Source organism: Antechinus flavipes, chromosome 5, assembly GCF_016432865.1.
Source record: "Antechinus flavipes isolate AdamAnt ecotype Samford, QLD, Australia chromosome 5, AdamAnt_v2, whole genome shotgun sequence".
Lineage (NCBI taxonomy): Eukaryota > Metazoa > Chordata > Mammalia > Dasyuromorphia > Dasyuridae > Antechinus > Antechinus flavipes.
The window spans coordinates 204,606,723-204,628,424 of record NC_067402.1 but is presented as its reverse complement, the minus strand read 5'-3'; the positions used below and the strand labels follow the sequence as shown (position 1 = coordinate 204,628,424).

Here is a 21,702-nt window from a genome sequence, read left to right as displayed (position 1 = left end):
CCTCAGTGAGCTTTCTTACCTTTTTTTCCATTTGGCCAATTTTGTTTTTTAAAGACGTTCTTCTCATTGGTTTTTTGTACTTCCTTTTGCATCACTCTCATTTCTCTTTCCAACTTTTCCTCTATCTCTCTTTCTTCATTTTCAAAATCCCCTTTGAGTTTTTCCATGGCCCAAGAACAATTCTTATATTTTTGGAAGCTTTGGATGTCAGAACTTTGACTTATCTTTTTCTGAGTGTGTATTTTGACTTTTCCTATTACCATAGTAACTTTCTATGGTCAGAATTGTTTTCTGTTGTTTGCTCATTTTCCCCCTCAAGTCAAAAAAAGTCAAAGGTTGACTTTTAACCCTTTGTTAAAGTAGGGGTCTGCTTCTAAGGTGGAAGATGCACTGTATCAAGCTTCAGAGATTTTTTGCAGCTGTTTTCAGAGATCCTTCTAGGGACCTGTATATTTTCAGTTCTTCCAAGGTGTTTATTCCTCTCCTGGCCTGTACTCTGGTTTGTGAGTGACCAAAAGTTACTCTTTTCTGCCCTGAAACTGTAAGGAGGATCCCCACTCCATTATGGCTGTAAATTCTAGTGTATCAGTGCTCCTCCTTGATCTGGGACTGTGAGCCAGCACTACAAGTCAGATCTGAGCAAAGGAACAGGGTTAACCTTCAATGCTAGCAAAGAGACCTCTGTAATTTGTTTCTGACCAGCTATTCGACCCCCTTGTTGTCTGTGGGCTGAAGCCTCTAGAAACTACTGCTGCTGCTGCTGTTCCTGCCACTGCCAACGCCAATGATGATTATTCAGTGGCTCCCAAGCTCCAATCTTGGTTTGCTGGGGCTGACCCCAACTATACTCCACTCTTATCCTGGTACAACAGACCTTTCCTGCTGCCCTTCTAGTTGTATTTGGCTGGGAAAATATTTCACCCTGTCCTTTTGTGGGTTCTGTTGCTTCAGAAATTGTTTTATTGCATTATTTAAAAGTATCTGGAGGAGTATGAGGAGAGAGCTCGGGTCAATCTTTTACTCTGCCATCTTGAATCTGAAGCTTCCATACTTCTCAGTTTTGTCTTATTGTTTAGTACATAGTACTATTCCATGCATCTAATTATCACAGTAATTCTGTGAAGTAGCAGGAGCACAATATAGTTAGAAGTCAAGTACAAAGGACCTGAATTTGAATTCTGGGTCTGCCATATACTACCTGTATATTCTTAGGAAAGTCACTTGACCTTGGAAGCTCTAGTTTCTCTATCTGTAAAATGAAGGGGTTGGATTATATGGCTTCTGAGGCTCCAGGTAGCTCAAAATCGATGGTCTAGTATATATCTTATCATTCTTATTTTACAGCCGAGGCAATTGAGAGCTTAGAGACTTTCCAAATATCATATAACTTGTTAGTGGCAGACCTGGGACTCAAATAGAGAATTATTGACCAATTTCAGGTCTCTTTTTTTCCCTCTCTTACATTGTCTTTAATTGCTGGAAGGTTTGGAACCAAGAAAACTTGATGTTACACATAAACTCTCGAAGTCCCTTTCAAAATTTACTTATCTGACCACCTTACACCATCAGAAATGACAAGTGCTGGAGAAGATAAGGGAAAAATAGATACATTAAAGAATTGCTAGTGAAAAACTGAACTGGTCTGATTATTCTGGGGGATATTTTGGAACTGTACCCAAAGGGCTATAGTGTGCATACACTTTGACCCAGAAATACCACTTATAAGTTTGTATCCCAGAGATTATAGAAAAAGAAAAAGAACCCATATGCACAAAAATATTTATAGAAGATCTTTTGTGGTAGCAAAGAATTGGAAATCAAGAGAATGCTCATCAGTTAGAGAATAGTTAAATGTTGTGGCAAATGGTTGAGATGGAGTACTACTGTGGATAAAAAAATGACGAGGAGATTGGTTTCTGAAAACATAGTAAGACCCATATGAACTGATGCAAAGTGAAGTGAGAAGAACGAGATCATTTTAACAGCCAAGTTGTAATGATGATCAGCTATGAGAGACTTAGCTACTTTGATCAATACAATGATTCAAGATAATTTCAAAAAGACTCATGATGAAAAATCTTTACCTCCAGGAGAGAACTAATGAATTATTGAATGCAAATAATTTTCTCACTTTATTTTTCTTGTTTTTAAAAAATATGACTAATATGGTCATATGCTTTACATAATTGCATGTATATAATTGATATAATGCTTGCCTTCTCAGTGGGTGGGGGAAGGGTGGGAGGGAAAGAGAAAATGTGCAATTCAAAATTTAAAAAGAAAAGAATGTTTGCTATATTGCCTTCTAGGGGAGGGTGTGGGGGAAGGAAGGGGAAATTGGAATAAAAGGCTTTGCAAGGGCTAATGTTGAAGAATTGTCACGCATATGTTTTGAAAAATAAAAATCTTTAATTAAAAAAGGAAAAAATGTTTAAAATAAATAACAAATTAAAATATAAAAAATAATCACTAACCTGGAAATGATGCTGAGCTTCTTGTTTGTGATTAGCCTTACTAAAACCAAAGCTAACTCTGAGAATTTGTGTTTCTTCTCTCCTGAATTTTTTTTCTCTTGATTTTTATTTGATTTAATATTGCTTCCTTATAACTAAATGTATTTCTTGACATTGGAAAGACTTGATTCAAATCCTGGCTTTGATAGGACAATGGATTGAGAGCAGGAAGAGGTATCAGGGCCATTTAAAATAGGGAATCACCTTTTTTTGGTGTGTGTGTGACATGGATCTCTTTGGCAATCTTGAGAAGCTTATGTACCCTTTCTCAGAATAATACTTTTAAATGAATAAAATAAAATAGGAAAAAATTATAAAGAAAACCAACTATATTGAAATACACTTATCAAAATACTTTTTTAAGAAATATAAATTCACAGATCTCTGAAATTTAATAGTCTGTGGACCCCAAGTCAGTAACTCTTGATTTGTACAATTCAATATCCTCATTTTATAAATGAGAAATGAGGAATGTCAAAGGAATTTGCCTAAAGTTCCAAAGGTCATAAACATTATAGGTAGAACTGGAACTGACCTCTCCTGACTACAGAAGCCATATTCTTTTCACTGGATTCTATTGACTCTAATATCCCTAATATATTATTTGTATGACCAAGGGCTAGTCACTTAATTTTTCTGTGAGTTGCTAATCTGCATAGGCAAATCATTTTATGTCCAAGATTCTCTACAATAGTGAAATTGCTAGTGTAGACTACCCCCTCACCAAATAGACAAATAAACAGATGAATGAATAAAAATAAAGTATTGAGTAGAATTTGTATTATAGGGTTGGGTTTTTTTTTTTTTTTGACATTTCTTTCCTTTTGGTCTTTCCATATTTCTACTTTATTACATAGATAAATCTAAAGGCAAAACAGTCATTTTTGATATTTTTAAAATAAAATTATGAATTTCAAATCTCCTCTCTACCTCTCTTCCTTCCTCTCTCCCTAATATGGTAAGAAATTTGATTATATATTTTCAATCATCTAAAACATATATCCATATTAGTCAAAACCTAGTCATTTTTGGACAACAATCCTATATTTTAAAAATATTGTTTTATTTTATTTTTAATGGTATAAACATCTTCTTGCTCTTTAGATTTTAGTGGTCTTTTTTTTTCTTCTTTCAGTGATTTGCCCTTTTCCTAAATATATGAAAACATCCCTTTTAATTACACATTGCTTCTTCTCTATCGCGTAATGTCTTACTAATAAGCCTTTCTGTCCGCAGATGCCAACTTGAGTGATTGATGCTTTTCAAGGCTGATGGATGGGGACAGCAGGAGGATTTCAGTCTGTCCATGCCAGGAGCAACAATTTAGACAAGACTGAAATCATTCATGGCAGCTGCAGCTAATTCAAGAGACTTGCCAAGCCAGAAGGGCTCTGTGGTTACTCCATTAGAGTGACACAGCAATATCACCCTGTATTCCTGATGTCTTGGAAGCTGAGTAGCATCTCTGTTCACTGCAAGATTTTGCAGAAGGTTGTCTCATCAAAACTCCTTAGTTCTCAAACAGACAACTGAGATGGTTTAATGCACCATGGATTGTATGGACCTTTGGGCAGCCTAAAATACAGCCTAAGAGGATGATTGGGAAATCAGTAGTTCTCACAGGTACCTGTGCAGGACTTCCCAAGATCCAAAATGGTAGAAAAGTTCTTTTTTTTTTTTAAATTAAAATTAAAATTAATTTTTAAATATTTTTTGGTAGCTAAATTCTTACAGGAGCTAAGGGCGCAATGACCTCTTTGCTTTACCTCTTCTGCATTCAAAAGGCATTTTTCTCTTTAACAGTGACTTCATGGCTTAACTTGTTCCTTGTACCCTGATCTCAACAGCCCTTTCTTTCAGCCTCAAGATACCTGTGAAGGTACTAATTAAAGGGATTAGACAATTTCACAGTTAAGAGGCAATGAGGCACTCTGCATAAAGAGCTGGACTGGGAAGTCCAGAGGAAATTTGAACAATGATTCCTCTGACACATGCTAATTGTGTGAACCAGAGCATATTTCCTGCCCTCTCTAACCTTAATTCTTTTGGCCAGTTAAATTACATGCCTGGACCAAAGTAGATGACAGTAAGCTCTTTCAACATCACTCGTTTTATGGAATAGGTAAGATTTTGCAGCTGAATAGATGAAATAACATTTAGTCCAGTTGCACTGAAAATTCTTGTTTTATTACTTTTTCAGTTGTGTCTGACTATGAACTCTTTTGGAGTTTTCTTGGCAAAAATACTGGAGTAGCTTGCCATTTCCTTCTCTATTTTATAGATGAGGAAACTGAGGCAAACAGGGCTAATTAGCAACTCCAGTGTCAAATAGCTAGTGTTTTGCCAAACTTGAATTCAGGAAATGGTACCACCCAGCAGCTCATAAAAATATAGCATAAATTAAATTTTTGTTTATATGTGGGTGTAAACAATTTTTTCTGTGTCATTTCCTGGCCTTCACATGTCACCTGCAATTTCTGCAAAACTCTCCCAAAATTTCCATTTAATTTCTTCTGCTGACCTATAATATATTGACACCTGAAGGGAAAAATCATAATGTGGAAGGTATAACGGTGGGTGTGTATACATATAATTATTACTATTATTAAGTTCACAGATCTCATGCTAAGAAGCCTTTTCTAACTAGTTAACATATCTTTCAATTATGAATTGAGGACATGATTCTGAGAAGGAGCCATAGACTTCACCAGGCTTTCAGAGGGTTCTAGGATGCTAAAAAAAAGTTAAGAATCTATACTCAAAACTAAGGCCATTTTAGTGACTATCTTCTTGCCCAATGTTTGTAGACACCAGGAAAGTAGCTTCTAACCATGAGACCAGGACTAGGAAATCATTGGGAATTTTTTTTTTTATTTAAACATTCTTCTAGTTGGGAGCTTAAGCTCATCTTTTCCTCAATTTGGAGAATTCTCAAATATAATACAGTTCAGAGGGTCATGAACTCCTGCTTTTCACTTTTACTTAGTATTGTGCTTGACACTGGGATATTTCGTTTCCCCACCTATCCTCCCAAACATTAATCATTCTCATGAACCATAGTCCTGGATATTTAGTTTCCCTCAATTTCTACCATCCTTAATCACTGAATGGGTGCAGACTTAGTCAAACTGAGACCTGTTGAAGACCTTAGCTTAAAAAGGTCAAAGTCTCCCCCTGCCTCCAGAGACATCTCCAATCATACCGATCCATATCTGGCCATTGGACCCAGATGGCTCTGGAGGGGAAAGTGAAGCAAATAACCTTGCACAGCCCTCCCCCACTGAAATCCAGCTCACTTGCATGTCACAGCATCACCTCCCTGATGTCATGGTCCCCTTGAAGAAAGAAGAATGAATAACAGCATTTCCTAGGAGTCACAAGACATAGGTTATAATCCATAGTTACCAGCTATGGTACTTTAGGCAAATCATTAATATTCTGAACTTCAGTCTGTGTGACCTGAATAAGTCATTTAACAAGCAGCTTTCACCTTCCAATTTTGTATTTATGATCCTATGATCTTAACCTGTAAAATGGGCATAGGAACAATAGTTGCAGCTGCCTCACAAGGTCATTGTCATGATCAAGTGCTTCATTGGCTGAAAAAGTAATATGAATGTGAAATATCTTCTCCTCTTCTTTCTCCTCCTTCTCCTTCTCCTCCTCCTCCTTCTCTTCTTCCTCTTCCTTCTCTTCCTCTTTCTCCTCTTCCTTCTCTTCCTCCTCTCCTCCTCCTCCTCCTTCTCTTCCTTTTCCTTCTCTTTTTTTCTTCATCACCATCATCATCCCTCCATCCCCTACCCCCACTCCAGCTTCTTGTATTGACTTGCACCAATGTGGTGACTGACTTCCATTGGAACAATGGAGCCATTTTCCACCCTAAGACATTTTCTTATAGTGACTGTTGCTTTTTGCACAGAAAACTTGGAATGATTACATTGATAATATTAATACCTGCTAAAATGGCAGTATAGAACGTGCTAACATCAGAGTCATAATTAGGAGAATTTTCACCTGAGATAAAAATGATGATTGCAAAGGAGAAAAGTCTAATTACAGGCACAGTCAGGTTGGGACATTGTTACTGATCTAATACCTTCTCAGTTTCTTCTTTGGCAAAAGATACCAAATGTTTCACTGTTATTATTTAAGCCCAATCTGATAAAGGATATGGTCTAAAGTGTACAAAGAATATTTAGAGCCTACATTATTAACGTTTTTGTTATCATGTATCCCTTTGAAAGTCTGATGAAGTTCGTGCATCTCTTTTCAGAAATAATGCTTTTAAATGCACAAAATAAAATAGAGGATTACAAAGGAAACCAACTATATTAAAAATATACATCAAAATATTTTTTAAAAGAAGTGCATGGACTCTGAGTCAATAACCTCTGGATTAGAATGTTCAGAATATCTTACTGGTGGGTTGTATTTAGTACCCAAAGGGAAGAATAAATCTAAAGACAAAGAGTTAGGGAAATGTTGGACTGAAGTAAGGAGATCAAAAGAATGGCCTTTCTCTCATTGAATGATGCAATGGTCAGGCCTTATGAGGTTCCATTATTTTTTTTTTTCTGGGGTTGCTAGTTACCTACTTATCTTATATTGCTCTGGAATCTTCTATTGTATTGTATATATTTGTCAGCTCTCAGATAGACAGTTGACTTTAAAGTTAGGATGACCTGGTTTCATAATCCTGTCTCTGACATACACTAAATGTCTCTAAGCAAGTTACTTAATCTTTCAGGGATCTATCACTCTTTAAGATTATAGATTGCAATGATTTAAGGCAATTCCAATAGACTTGTGATGTAAAGTACCATCTGAATCCAAAGAAAGAACTATGGAGACTGAATGTGGATCAAAACATAGGATTTTCACTTTTTTGTCGTTATTTGTTGTGTGGAGTTTTTTTCCTTTCTTGTGTTTTTTTTTTTTCTTTTTGATCTCCCCACCCGCCCCCTACCCCCCCACACAGCTTGGAGAATATATAAATAAGTTTAGAAGAATTGACCATGTTTGATCTATATCAGATTTGATCTATATCAGATTGCTTGTTGTCTTGGGAGAGGAGAGAGGGAAAAGAGGGAGAAAAAATTGGAACTCAAGTTTTGCAAAGATGAGTGTTAAAAACTATCTTTGCATGTATTTTGGAAAAATAAAATTCTATTCAAAAATTTTAAAAAGACTATAGGCTGTAAAGAAGATGCTGGCCTGAATTGTTAGAAAGAGTTTCTTCCCCTGGAAGGGTTTCATAGAAATAAAATCACAGATTCGATCTCTTGATCTTTAGTCATTTAATCAGCAATCTGAAGAGTAAGAAATGGTGGGAAAGAGAGGAAAAAGTTGACATAGCTCTACATCTGCTGTACTTTTCTCTGCCTTCTAATCCTGCTACTTTAGCTATAATACCTAAGAAGTCTCTAAGTCTGCTCTTGCAATCTCTGCCAGTGGTCTAACATCTTACAAATTTTCTGGCTTGTTGGGTAACCTACTATAATGGGCTTTGAGCAGGCCCTATTGCAACCTTTATTTAAATCATTATTGTTTTTATATAATTTGGATAAAGACATACTCTAGGGAAGCTTACAATGCAAATTTAATTATGTAAAAAGTAGGGTCATGAAAATAGAGGAGGGGAAAGTTCTAAGATAGGTAGACTACATTTTTACAAATGTCCTAAAGATTCAAGTTTACCAGAAATTCAGCATATGGAGAAATAAAAACATTGTATGGGGAGAGTATCATGCTCTTCTGACCTGGAGATTCTCATCTTCCTATGGGAGAGAGCCTCACCTTCCCATGGGCTGCTGCTGTGAGGCCTTAGGATTTTGGCTCCCATGAGTAAATAAAGGAAGCCATGGAGCCAAATCTAACCACAAACATGTCCAATTTTCATCACATCATCTTGATTGCTAATATTCTTGTATCTTTTTTTTTTAATTTTTATTTAATAATTACTTTATATTGACACTCGTTTCTGTTCCAATTTTTTTTCCCTCCCTCCCTCCACCCCCTCCCCTAGATGGCAAGCAGTCCTTTATATGTTGGATATGTTGCAGTATATCCTAGATACAATATATGTTTGCAGAACCGAACAGTTCTCTTGTTGCATAGGGAGAATTGGATTCTATTCTTGTATCTTAGTAAAGCACTTGAGCACTATCATAGCTGAAGACTTATTCATTATGGAATCCGAACCTGAAGTCCCCCTTGAGATTGATTTATGCGCCCATACCAACCACTTTATTCTAAAATGAATTATTTCTATAAAAGTAAGTAATACCAGTTTTGTTTATTTGGTCCAAAACAAGGCATACATTTATCAGTTGTTCAGCAGCAGTTTGAATGCTGTCATTTCTTGACACAAGTTAAGTTATATGTGCTTAAAAGGCATTATTCTATTCCTTCCCATCATTGACATTTACTATAATTTCAGATAACTGTAGCTATGATCTTAATGACATTTCAAACATCATCTAGATGATGGTTTCTAGGAGTCCTGTAATTGGGAATCTTCAAGGATCCAGGTTCTCTGGCTCATGATTTTGAGTCTTAAAATGTGTCATGACAGCAACTATAATATGATAAAGAGGAAGAAATTCTATACCACAGCCTGCATATGTACCATGACTGCAAATAGAATTTAGTTATTTGTCCATTTTATTTTTTCCAGTCTTCCCATATTGCTATCCTTAACTCATATCCTTAATTATTTTCCTTCAACTTGCCAGGGGACCATTGGCCACAAAAAACATAGGATATATGGGAAAATTCCCACAGAAGTTGCTATCATATCCTTAATTATTTTCCTTCAACTTGCCAGGGGACCATTGGCCACAAAAAACATAGGATATATGGGAAAATTCCCACAGAAGTTGCTATCAACCAACCAGTTCCATTCATGCTCAAAGCCCATGACCTGTTTTTCTGGTCAACAGATTTCAGCTTTCCCTTCTTACTGATCTGTACACCCTTTCCCTAGAATCTAGAGGATCTTGAAATGAGCGAGCAATCCTGATATTTATGATTTGATCTGTCATGTCTTCAATGGCCATACCAGTGGACTAATAGATGCTTTCCAATAAGTTTCACTTAGGGCTCAGGGAGCTAACAAAGATGGGAAGGAAATAGTTGGAAGATTTTTAAATGGATAAAATTATTTTAAATCCTTGCCAGTCTTAAGTGTAATCCATTGGTATCTAACCTTATGCCCTGTACAAGAGATCAACAAAGATTTACTAATAATGTTCAATAAAGATTTAACTATCGATGATAGTGATTCTGACAAAGGGAGGAATAGTTGGAATTTGATCATTACTTAGCTTTCTTAAAGGTATATTTTATTATTTCTAATTATCTGAGGAGTAAGGTGTTGTGAGATTAGGTGTTCAAATAAACCAATATAAACCAACTGGCTCTATCTCTAGACAAATAGATGGTTTTAACAACATTAAAATTTTACCATGGTTACCCCCCCACTTTGAGGGACTGATTCAAGTAAGGGGACATAGAAGGAGGCTGAGTTGGATGAGTAGAAGCAGAGCTATAACTAGGGTGGAGCAACTTGGACTGGACTTCAAAATGCTAAAATTTAGAGGGTGCCAAGATGTACTTCTTTCCTGAAGCAGTCATACCCTCTTGGCCCTGTATCGTACTCTCCAGCAGTTGCCATGAGCATGTTAGCTGCATTGCCTTTCTCTATATGGTATTATTCCTTATCTCACTTAAGGTGAATTCTCAATCTCCCTCCTTTAGGTACAAAAATCTTTTGTATGAATAGTCCCATGTTATTAAGGATCTGGATTTCTGTGATGAATGATAGAAGTGGTGAAAAACAGTAATAATAAGCCAAATGCAAGGAGCTTAAAAAGAAAAATGAAATGCCAAAAGAAAAAATGAACTTCAGAACTCGGTAAGAAGTTTACAAATACTTGTTAAGAAAACTGGAAAAGACTTCTGAATAAAGTGTTTAAGACTGAAAAATGAGAAGGTTTAAAGGACAAAGGAGATACCATATTTGGAGTTGCAACTTTTTCCAGAGGATATTAAAAACAAAATTATATGGTGACCACTGAATGAATGTATTTTGATGGTGACCAAGTTTTAGGGGAAAAATGTGAAGGAGGGGACAATCTGTCTGGAGGATGAAGAAAAAAGAGAAAATAAAAATACTGAAAAGAAAGTATCTTATTCCAAAATTAAAATGCAAAGGTATTTTTCTAATGGCTCAGGTTGTGTTTCTATTATTCTATTTTTAATGAAAAATTAAATTCAGGATTCAGGAATAGAATAAATGGTATCACACCTCGTGGAATTCTGGCTTCACACTTCCAATGCAAGGCTAAGTAGCACCAGTCACTGGACTTGGAAGTGTAATAAGATGTGCCAAATAAACCTCACCAAATTCTTTTGTTTGGGCACAAAGTCAACATGGGGAGCACAGCTGAGTTTTTGGAGCTAGTCACATTCCAAGCACATGTGAGTCAGTACTCAAAGGGTTGAAGTTTCCAGAGCTCTGGAAATACATAATAAGATCCTGGGGCTAAAAGGAAGATAATGAAAAACCAGCTAAATGTTTGAAATGGAGAACCACCCCATATCAATTGAGACAGCCATTGTTCTCAGGTTTCTCTAGTCTTTGACAAATGAAAAACTAAATTCTGAGATGAAGTTTCCTACAGTTAAATGGGCTCAGAATCTGCCTCATCCTGTCTTCAGAAAAAGGAAAAATTGGGAAGTTGATGTGGGAGACCATTTCTGAAGAAAGGTTGACACATTTTCTATCAACTTTGATACAAAAAAATTTGAAATGCATTTTTCTGTGAGTGCAGATGCAGAAGAAAAAGAAGAAAACAGAGATGAATAGTGAAGCCGATATTAAGCAGTAAGAAGGTTATAAGATAAGAGGATAATAGGTCTAGAAATGTAAAGAACCTTAGAGGTCATCTAGTTTGATACACAAATTGTACAGATAAAAAAACAGAGATCACAAGATGTTAAGTGTTTTGCTCCAGGTCACACAGGTAGCTTCTTGACAAACTGTGATGGTTCCATTTAGGTATCATCTTGGGGCACGTAGGTGGTGTGATGGATAGAGTATTGGGCCTGAAGTCAGGAAAACCTGAGTTCAAATCCAGCCTCAGACACTTGCTAGCTATGTGACCCTGAGCAAGTCACTTAGTCCTCTCCACCTTAGTTTATTCATCTGTAAAATGAGCTAGAGAAGGAAAAGACACTTTTTATTCTAGTTTCTTTGCCAAGAAAACCCCAAACAGGGGTACAAAGAGGAAGATATAACTGAAATGGCTGAGTAAATATCATTTTTGGCCTAAATAACTAAGTTTTAAAACCGACTATTGGATTTGGAGTCAGAACACTTGGCTTTGAATCCTAGAGAATTTTAGCTCTGCTACTCTCTTGTGTGGTCTTACAGGGAGGCTCTACCTCTCTGTGCTAATATAATCACCAAAAAGTGCTGATAGTGGACCATAGAATCAGGCTCAGTAAAAGCAGTAAGTGGTCCCATGTAACCAGATGACTGGGAATCCTATTCTAAATTCTGGAGAAAAATATGTCCCCAAAATGTAGGGGTTTTCCCTCATGGTTCCTGAGAAAGAAGGTTTTAATTGATGCTAGCTTCCTTTTAGCATTTAAGACCAAAGAGTAGGACCAATAAGAAATTGTGTAGTATATAAGTAGATAGTAGCTGGCCACTGACTTCTACATTTCTGTCTTGGAATTGGGAGGTGGGGGAAATTAGACTTGCAAAATTAGATTATACAGCATGGCTGTGTTATTACTTATTAATACTATTATAAGGCAGCATAATGTAATGTTTAATTAATTTAATATAATCTAACTTTTTGATGTTCAAGGCTATAAGTTGCTCACATGCACTGATAAAGAAGGAGTTTCCTCCTCTGATTTGCTGCATTTGTAGGAGTTTCTTCATTTGGGAAATCTTATACCACTGGCTGTATTAGAAAAGTTTTCTCACATCAGAGTTCCTTTTCACACTGGTTACATTGTAAGAAGTTCACTACTGAAATCACAGGTCCAGTCTCTATTACATTTATTATAATTATTACCCTTAACAACACAATAGAAGAGGGACAGTTTTGGTCAGCTATGAAGCCAGGAAGATCTGAATTCCAGTCCCATCTGTGTGACTCTGGGCAAGTGACTTAAGGTCTCAGGGATCTTTAAGAATATAAATTGAAAAGTAGGTGCTAAGTTGCACCAATAGAGAAAATTTTCTCATCTGGAAATCACAGGCACAAGCCTTTTTCTCCTAATTCCTAAGAACATAATAAGTAACAGAGAGAAATAAATACCAAAATGTGAAAGAAAATGAATCAAGCAGAGGACAGATTTAAAGTTCCTTAGATCCAGAGAGAAGATCAAGGCTATAACAGAGCAATAAGGCAGAGTGGAATAAAAAGACAGGAGAGTAAAAGTTGAAAAACAAAAAGATCTCAAAACAGAGAAAGAAATTGAAGGGAAAAAAATAGCTAGAAATGCATTTTTCTTTGAGTGCAGATGCAGAAGAAAACAGATGAACAGTGAATCAGATACTAAACAGTAAGAAGATTATAGATAAGAGGATAATAGATTTAGAAATGGAAAGAACCTTAGGGATCATCTAGTTTGGCACACAAATTATACAGATAAGGAAACAGAGGCCATAAGATATTAAGTGTTTTGCTCTAGGTCACACAGGTTGCTTCTTTACAGAGTCTGATGATTCCATTTAGGTGTAATTTATTATTTTGGGACTTTTAGGAGACAATGTGAGTGAGATAACAGTAAAACTTAATAAACTACAAGATGGTCTGGTTAGGTTGATAGCACCTCCTATACTCAGAGCCATGGTAGGGAAGGATCTTGACAGGTTACTCTACTTTCCTGTCTTTTTGAGGAGCAGTAGAAAGCCAATGTAAGGATATGACAAAGAAAAGAAAGGAGGCAAGTGTTTTGTGTTATTTTGTTTGGACAGATTCTTTGGTTAGAAAGCTTTGATACTGAACTCTGGGTAACTTTTATGGAAACAATTCTATGATGAACAATATTTGTTTTTGCTAAAAATGCTAGTATCCCCAACAGCAGGTGCAGTGCCTAGTACACAATAGGAATTTAATAAATGGCTCTTGATTGATTTCTCTTATTTTCTTCTTCTTCAGAAAATCTGATTTCCCCCTCCCTTCCCAAAGTTTTACTAGATCTTAAGACATCCTGATTTTAACGATTATTATTTTTTTTAACGATCTGTAGGTTGACCTCCTAAGTTTAGGGACAACTATTTAAGGATCTTAAGCTAGAACCAGATCCCAGAACTTTTGGGCATTCCTTTTGGTGACGCTTCAGGTTGTTCATTATTGAAGTCTGTGATATCTGTTTCTTTGGTGTCCAGATGTTCTAATAAATAATGAACATCTGGTTGAGTCTGAGGGGCGGCCACAAAGTTAATTCCACTGGACTGCGAAGACGTTTCTGTGTCTATTAAAAGAATAGTTTCAGGGGCTTCGGATTGAGGCTCCGGACTTAGTCCTGAGAGGGAGACCTGACTAGACTCCAGAAATCCCGGGAGGCTCCATCTCTTTGGATACTTGTCATCCGCACTGCTCTCAAAAGCAAATTCAAGAATCTGGGCTTCAGTTTCAGGCGAGATGACCTGTGTTGGTTGGGAAGGAGGTGGGCTGGAATCGCGGGCATCAGCCGGCTGTTCAGTTCTCATCGGCCGATCTTCTGAAAGCATCGAGTCGGAGATGGATAGCTGCGGGCTAGGCTGGCCGCTGTCCCCCGACGTGGGCGTCGGAACGTCGGGAGAAGTGATTAAGACTTCTGGGATCTGAAGGGTCGTTTTGGTGGGAGAGGTACTGACGCTGGATTGTGGGGTCAGGCTTCTTAATGTGCTCGTCCGACTGGTTTCCCTAATCACGGACAGGTCCCCCATGCTGGAGTGCTGCGGGCTGCTGTCACCACGGTTCAGGTTCTTCTTGGTCCGAGTGGCGCGGGGGCGGTTTCTGGGAGGGATGTCCAGCAGGCCGCTGACGTGGCTGAGGTCGCTTGTCGGGAAGAACATGGAGCTGTCGCTGGCCTGCCTCCCATAACTCCGTCTCACTGGGCTCGTGGGGTTTTCGTGGACACTCAGGAAACGTTTGACTCTCCTTATCACTGAGCGCCTCGGCCCGTGTTTCTCCTCATCCCATACCCATTCTTCCCCACCAGGCAAGTAGGACCCAGACAGCCTGAAACATATAATGATAGAGCATTAGGGCATTAGTAAGATTTTTCAAGAGGATAGCTCTGAAGACAAGAATCAGTCAACCAATCACAGTTTCAAGTTGCCTTCTATGTACCAGACACTGTGCTGGGATCTAGTAGAAAGATTGTGTTTTAGGCACTGAATCAGAAAAGCTTCAAAAGCCACTTTAGAAATCATTAGCTTTGTTATTGTAGGCAAGTCAATTATTTAATCCCTCAGGTTCTCAGTTTCCCCATCTGTAAAATAACTCGACTTTTTTTTTTGAGTTTTACAGTAGCTTTTTGTTTTTCCAAATACATTCAAAAGATAGTTTTCAATATTCATTTTTGCAAAACCTCTGTGTTCCAAATTTTTCTCCTTTTCTCCGCCCTCCCCACTCCCCCCAGCAAACAATCCACTGTAGGTTAAACATGTGCAATTCTTCTAAACATATTTCCATATTCGTCAAACAGCAAACAATCCATTATAGATTAAACATGTGCAATTCTTATTTCCATAATTCCGCAGTTCCAATATTTCCATGTTCATCATGCTGTGCAAGAAAAATCAGATCAAAAAAGGGGGAAAAAACCAGGAGAAATAAACAAAACAAACAAAAAAACAAGTAAACAAGAAAAAATGAAAATACTATGCTTTTATCCTCATTCAATCTCTATAGTTCTCTCTTTGGATGTGGATGGCTCTTTCCCGCATAAGTCTTTTGGAACTCAATGACTTCAAAGATCTTTTCCAGCTCTAAATCTATCATCCCATATAATGGTCTCTACTTTCAAAAATTTAGCATCCTGCCAAAGAGAACAAACGACATGTTTACTTACATGTGTATGTGCAAAGTACAGTTACCTTTCCATATGTGCACCCTGCAAACTGAAAAATCTGCATAAACTTTTTTGGCCTTCCCTTTGTACCAGAGAAAAAGTACGAATTATTGTGGTATTAAAAGATAAAATATGTTGCTATTGTGCAATACCATACATATATCTTTTGCATTTCTGAGTTTCTGAACTTTTTCTGTGTCATCTACTGAACTTTGCATGTTGTCTGTGACTTTCACAAAACTCCCAAAAAATTCCTATTTAATTTCTTATGCCAACACACAATATAATAAAACCAAGAGGAAGAAAGTCACAATGTGGAAGGGATAACTGTATATGTAAAATAAAAGTAATTTTAGGGATAAAATACTAACATTTGAGGGGAACAGGAAAAGCTAAAAGCAGGAAAGATTCTAAGAGGGAGAATGGGGTGGGAGAGGGAAAATATTCTAGGCATGGAGGTATTTATGGAATACCTATTATATGCTAGGATCTGGGCATAAAAGTAGCACTTACATAGAACTTTAAGACTTACAAAGTGCTTTACAAATATTATCATTAATGTTTGGGAGATAGATGCTATTACTATTAGCCTTATTTTACAGATTTAGTTACACGTTAGAAATAAATTAATGAGTTGGGATGTTTTTCCTAAAATGATAATATTAACTTAGGAAATGTTGGCTTTCAGTGTTTAGGAAAAAATAGCATTTATTCCACTTCCTCTATTATCTACCAACTGATAACATGTTTCCAACACTTCTCAATCAACCAAAAGGAAAGAAAGAGATTCAAAAAAATAAATCTCCTTAAAGATAGCCTTGGATTTATGCACTAAAATTGAATCGAACAAGATATTCATCAAAACAAGGAATTCCCTGTGTGTGTGTTTATGTATATATGTACAGGGAGTTTTTCTTAGTGAATGATGTAGTGGGATTTTATTCCTCAAAATCCCCACAATCTGTTAAATATTTCAAATCCCTGTCTGCTCACTAAGAGAGAACCTAGTGTTATAGAAAGAGAATTGAGAGAATTTGGTTCAAATTTCAGCTCTGACATGGTCTTTCTGGGTCTTAGTTTCTTTATCTATAAAGAGATAGAATAATATACAAGTATTACTATAAATGCCTGTCTCATGAGGTCATTATTAGGAAGTGTTTAGGAAGAGAATGAGAACAATGAGCTATTTGTAACCACACATGAAAGCTGAAATAAAACCAGATCAGAATTATAAAATGTTTGAGTTAAAAGGGATGCTGGTGGGCTAAGCTATATCATCGTTTCTATAATATCTTAATACCTCTGTGCCCCAGTTTCTTCATCTGTAAAGTGAGATTGGGCTTAATGGCATCTGAGGTCACTTCCAGCTTTTATTTATTCCATCCCTTCGTCAGGTTAAAAAAAATGTTTCATTAGTTTGTGTTTTGTTTTTGTTTTTAAACATAACAATATCTAGTTTTACTTTCACAGTGAAAGTGAAATTTAGCCAAATTATTTCTCTATTGCCTTTTTCTTATAATCTTGATAAGGAATTCATAATTTCTTGTGCTTTACTCAAGGCTCATGTTGAAACCATGTTGACTCTTCTAGGAAGAACTGGAAATGAAGATTTTTAAGTAGTTACATTCTAACAGCTGAACTATCATCAACTATGATCAGTATTTAGAAGGACACATAGAAAAAAATTATATATGTCATGCATGGGAGAAAAAAAGAAAAATGGTAGAATGGGGGGAAATGCCATTTTTCTGTAGTTATGCCTGAAAGACTAGCAACTGGAATGATCAGTTAGCTAAATATCGAGTGATGTCCTTTTATAGAGGTGCTTGGGGTTAAGGTGGAGAGTTGGCTACTGTCCTAGAAATCCAGCCCTGAGTCCCATTGGGCCAGGGAGAGCTGCACACTGGCAGGATCCCGTTACATCAGGCTATAGAAACATGACTCATGATTGAGTGCCTGTCACACTGGCCTAGGTTGTGTGAGGTCAGCTTCTGGGTCATGCTTGACAGCGATTCATTTACCAACGGAAGAAACGAGATGAGATAAGGTCAATAGACCAGTAAGATTCTCTACTATTTGCCCTGAGACTCAGGTCAAGTTGGAGATCTCCATCATTTCCTATTTATCCTGGAAGTGATAGAATCTGGTGGACGCTATAGAACTAGAATCTACAAAGTTTCCCCAAAACACAATCTCCAAGTCTATATAAAAATGTAATTTACATTATATGTTCATATGAATTATATCTGAATATATCTCATGATATAGGGGGAAGAATATTGGAGTCCTGAATTCAAATGTGACTTAAGATATTCATTTGTCTCATGACCTAGGCAAAATCAGTTAACCTCCATGTAAAAAGAGAGGGTTGGAATAGGTAACTTCTCAGATCAGTTAAGATCTATGATACAGCTGGATCCTTTCTATTTGAATTCACACCATTTGAAGTTATTGTTATGTAAAATATGACAAAAATTGGTTCTTTTGTCCAGTTTTTCAGTTGGGCCTAACTCTTCATGACCCCATTTTGGATTTTCTTGGCAAAGATACTGAAATGTGCTGTCATTTCCTTCTCTTTTTCATTTTACAAATGAGGAACTGAGGCAGACAGGGTGACTTGACCAGGTTCAAACAGTTAGTAAATGTCATTACTCAGACTTCAGGCCCAGAGCTGTACCCACTACCACCTAGCAGTCTTATAGTTATGTAAAATACAGTAACTAGTTATTCTGTTATTCTGTTATTTCAGTTGTGATTCACTCTCCAAGACCCCATTTGAAGTTTTCTTAGCAAAGATATTAGTTTGCCATTTCTTCCTCTTATTCATTTTATAGATAAGGAAACTGAGAGGGTTAAGTGACTTGCCCATATTCAAACAGTTAATAAGTGTCTGGGACTTGATTTGAATTAGGAAAATGAGTCTTCCTAACTTTAGGCTCTATCCACTTACCACTTACCTGCCCATTTGTTCTAGCCCAGTGGAAATATGCAGTATGAATTTGAATAAGGTAACCACTTCATAATTTGCACTAATTGAGACCTGGTTATATTATGCAGGATTTACAAAAAAGTAAAGAATGCCTTTATAGATAATTTTCTTTATTCAAAAAGACACATAATATGTGGTAGTGGAAAGAATCCTGACTGACACATACTGGTTGAGTGAGCAAGCATTAAACCTCTCAATGTACAGAACTACTCTCTAAAGATCATATTTGTTGCCGCCTTTGTATGTGTAAAGAAAATGTTCACATGCCAGATATTTCCACCATACAATAAAAAAAATCACACACATGTTTACATATATATATACACACAGTATATTTTGCATGTGTCTATGTATTTATACATATACATGTATGTGTATTTATACATACATAAAGTTTTATATGGTTATATTACATTAATCTATAAACATATAAAATGAATGCATATATATGTACATGTGTACACACATAAATGTGTATATACACATGTATTTATGTAGATACACACAGAGAGAAAGGTAGTTTTCTTATGAAAAAACTCTCTCTACTAAAGCAAACAACCTATGACTAAGTTTTAGAGATTTGTTTGAATAAGGATTTTAAGAACTTAAGTGACTTACTCAGAGTCAGGATGCAAAGTAAAAATTAGAAGTCTTCCTGATTCCAATGCCATTTCTTTCTTCCCTCCATCCTATAGTTATTTGCCTTTCCTGAACCAAAACTGTATCCTTACTGAATTTCCTTTCCCTGCTATGGCTAAGTAAGTATATTTCAGATGGTCTAAGTATGTCTCATTTCATTCCAGTCCCAAACCTGGACCACTGAACTGGGCTGAGTCAGGGCTGGCCCACAACTCAGGATCTCTGACTTCAATTCCAGTGTACTTTCCTCTACACACTGCCCTTTCTCATCTTTCTCAGGAGGCAGCCAGAAAAAACAAATGTTGGCTTTACTCTGTTATAAACCGTGGTCATTATGCCAGGCAGAAGAGATAAACACATGTCCCCTGAGAACAGAAGTTTCTGTCTCTTTAATCTATAACTGGGGCTCCAGGTGGTCCTAGGCCATTTTTGGCCTAGGAATAGTTTAGTTTTTAGTAAATTGTGCAAATCATTAAAAAACAGAGCCTGATAAAACAACCCCCAGAGAGTCTGTTCTGAATATTCCTTGCCTTCTCCCAAATCTCAGAAGGGATAGAGAGGACCAGGATAGGGGTATCACAGTGTCAGCCTACAACGCAGAGCAGCCAAGAGACAGGATGGTGGTGGTGCCCTATATGTCATCAGAAGACCATGATTGATGGAGATGATGAGTTGGAGGACCATTGAAAAAAGTACACCCCTGGATATTGGTTCCCCCTTGACATCACAGCAAAGTCCAGGCAGCCCCATCCTAATTATGTTATGTATGATGACAGCGGCCAACCTCACCTGCTAGACTAAATAAGGTATCTTATCATCATCTTTGGCCTTCAGTGCAGTTTTGATGTGTGTTTCTATAACACTTCCACAGTGGCCTTTTGTTGGGGCTACAGAGTCACCACGTCAATATTTTGTTTACTGATTGAAATTTATCATCATAAATTGGATTTTTGGAGAAAAGCTCTAAGTACTGGGATACACATTGCCCCTGAACAACATGAAAAAATGTCTTTCTTTACTATTATCCCAATTTAAACATAATAATACTAGCTAGCACTCACATAGTACTTTAAGATTTGTAAAAATACATTATCCCATTTTATATTCCCTGAGAGAATATTGATATGCTCCTGGGGGGCATGTGGAATTATTTTCCCCATTTTACAGAAGAAGAAACTGAGGCAGGCAGAAATTAAGTGACTTGCATAGATTCCCATACCTACTATCTGATTTGAACTTGGGTTTTAAATCCTATCTACTGTACCACTTAGATTTGCCTCCACCTTTTTTTTTTTTAATGATTCCTTGTTTAAAAAACCAAAACAAAAAACTTTGCTGTTGAGACTTCTGACTAGAGATTCAATAAATATTTGTAAAATACTGATGAATGATGTCAAAAATTAATAAATTAATTTTTAAAAATTTTGTTGAATGGTAAATATAGTGCAGATATAGAGACTGAATGAAAAAAAAAAAGAGGAATTATTTTAATTAGACACAGAACAAAAGGAAGAAAAAGAAGGTTTCTGCTGTTAACTTGACACTCTTCCCTCTTTCCAATTTCCCAGGGAGTGTTTCACATCCACTAATATCGGGTGCTGGGAAGGGGCTCCCTCGTGAGCCATATATTCACAGTTGGACATCCACAGAGAAGAGGAAGGAAGGATGCTCTCAGTTGGATTCCATTTTATTTCATCTGCTTTCAGAACAAATTGTGGCAACTTTTTCCAGATAGTGAAGCCAGTTGGAATTGGTTTACTCTCACTTTCCCTAGTATATTGCTTACCTAGAGGATTTGGCTGTCTACAATTCTGGGATTAAATCCAAGGTGTTAACTTGAAAATCACAGAAAATTCAAATGGGGAGAACTTGAGGGACTAGAAAAGGTAGGATTTTCACCCAAATCTCTCTTCTTTAACTCTGTCTAATCATTGATTCCATTCTTCATCAGTGTTTGTTAACTTCTCATTTCCTAATCTGTGAGACAGATGTATAGATTCCTTTCTGATTGAGAAAGTCACTGATCTGATTAGATCTGGTTAGATGAAAATTTTAGATCTTTTTCTTTTAATTGTCTGGATTTTTAGAGGTCTTGAGAAGGTGCCCTGAAGAATGATGAAGTCAGGCTGTTATTAAAAGAAATTTAGATTTGAAAGCAATTTTTAAAAAATCATATTAGGTTATAGCTTTTTAGAAAATCAATAGAACTCTAGAGTGATTCATAAAAACTAAGCCAAGAAACCAGAATCAGTGGGCAATGGGAATTTGAAAGTAAACCAATAAATTTATGAGTTTATGGGGTGTTTTCCCTCAATGTATTTGTGGATTTGAGGGAAATAGATTTGTAGAGTCATCTAAGAATACATTTTAAGAATCATTATCTCCTTTCCAACATGGGACTCATTCTAATAGAAAACTGTCAACAATTTGTTGGCAAGAAAACAGAAATTCTGAGGTCTTTTATAGTGATCAATG

At 36.6% G+C, this 21,702-nt stretch overlaps 1 protein-coding gene across 1 annotated transcript in view; it reads right to left on the bottom strand.

The window, feature by feature from the left end:
* Nucleotides 1–8,789: 8,789 nt before the first annotated feature.
* The window catches only part of BEST3 (bestrophin 3), a 51,962-nt gene continuing 39,049 nt past the window's right edge, over nucleotides 8,790–21,702 (bottom strand). The window contains exon 9 of the mRNA XM_052001475.1: nucleotides 8,790–14,764. Coding sequence (XP_051857435.1) covers nucleotides 13,831–14,764 — 934 coding nt within the window. The 3' untranslated portion in view covers nucleotides 8,790–13,830. The remainder of the gene's footprint in view (nucleotides 14,765–21,702) is intronic.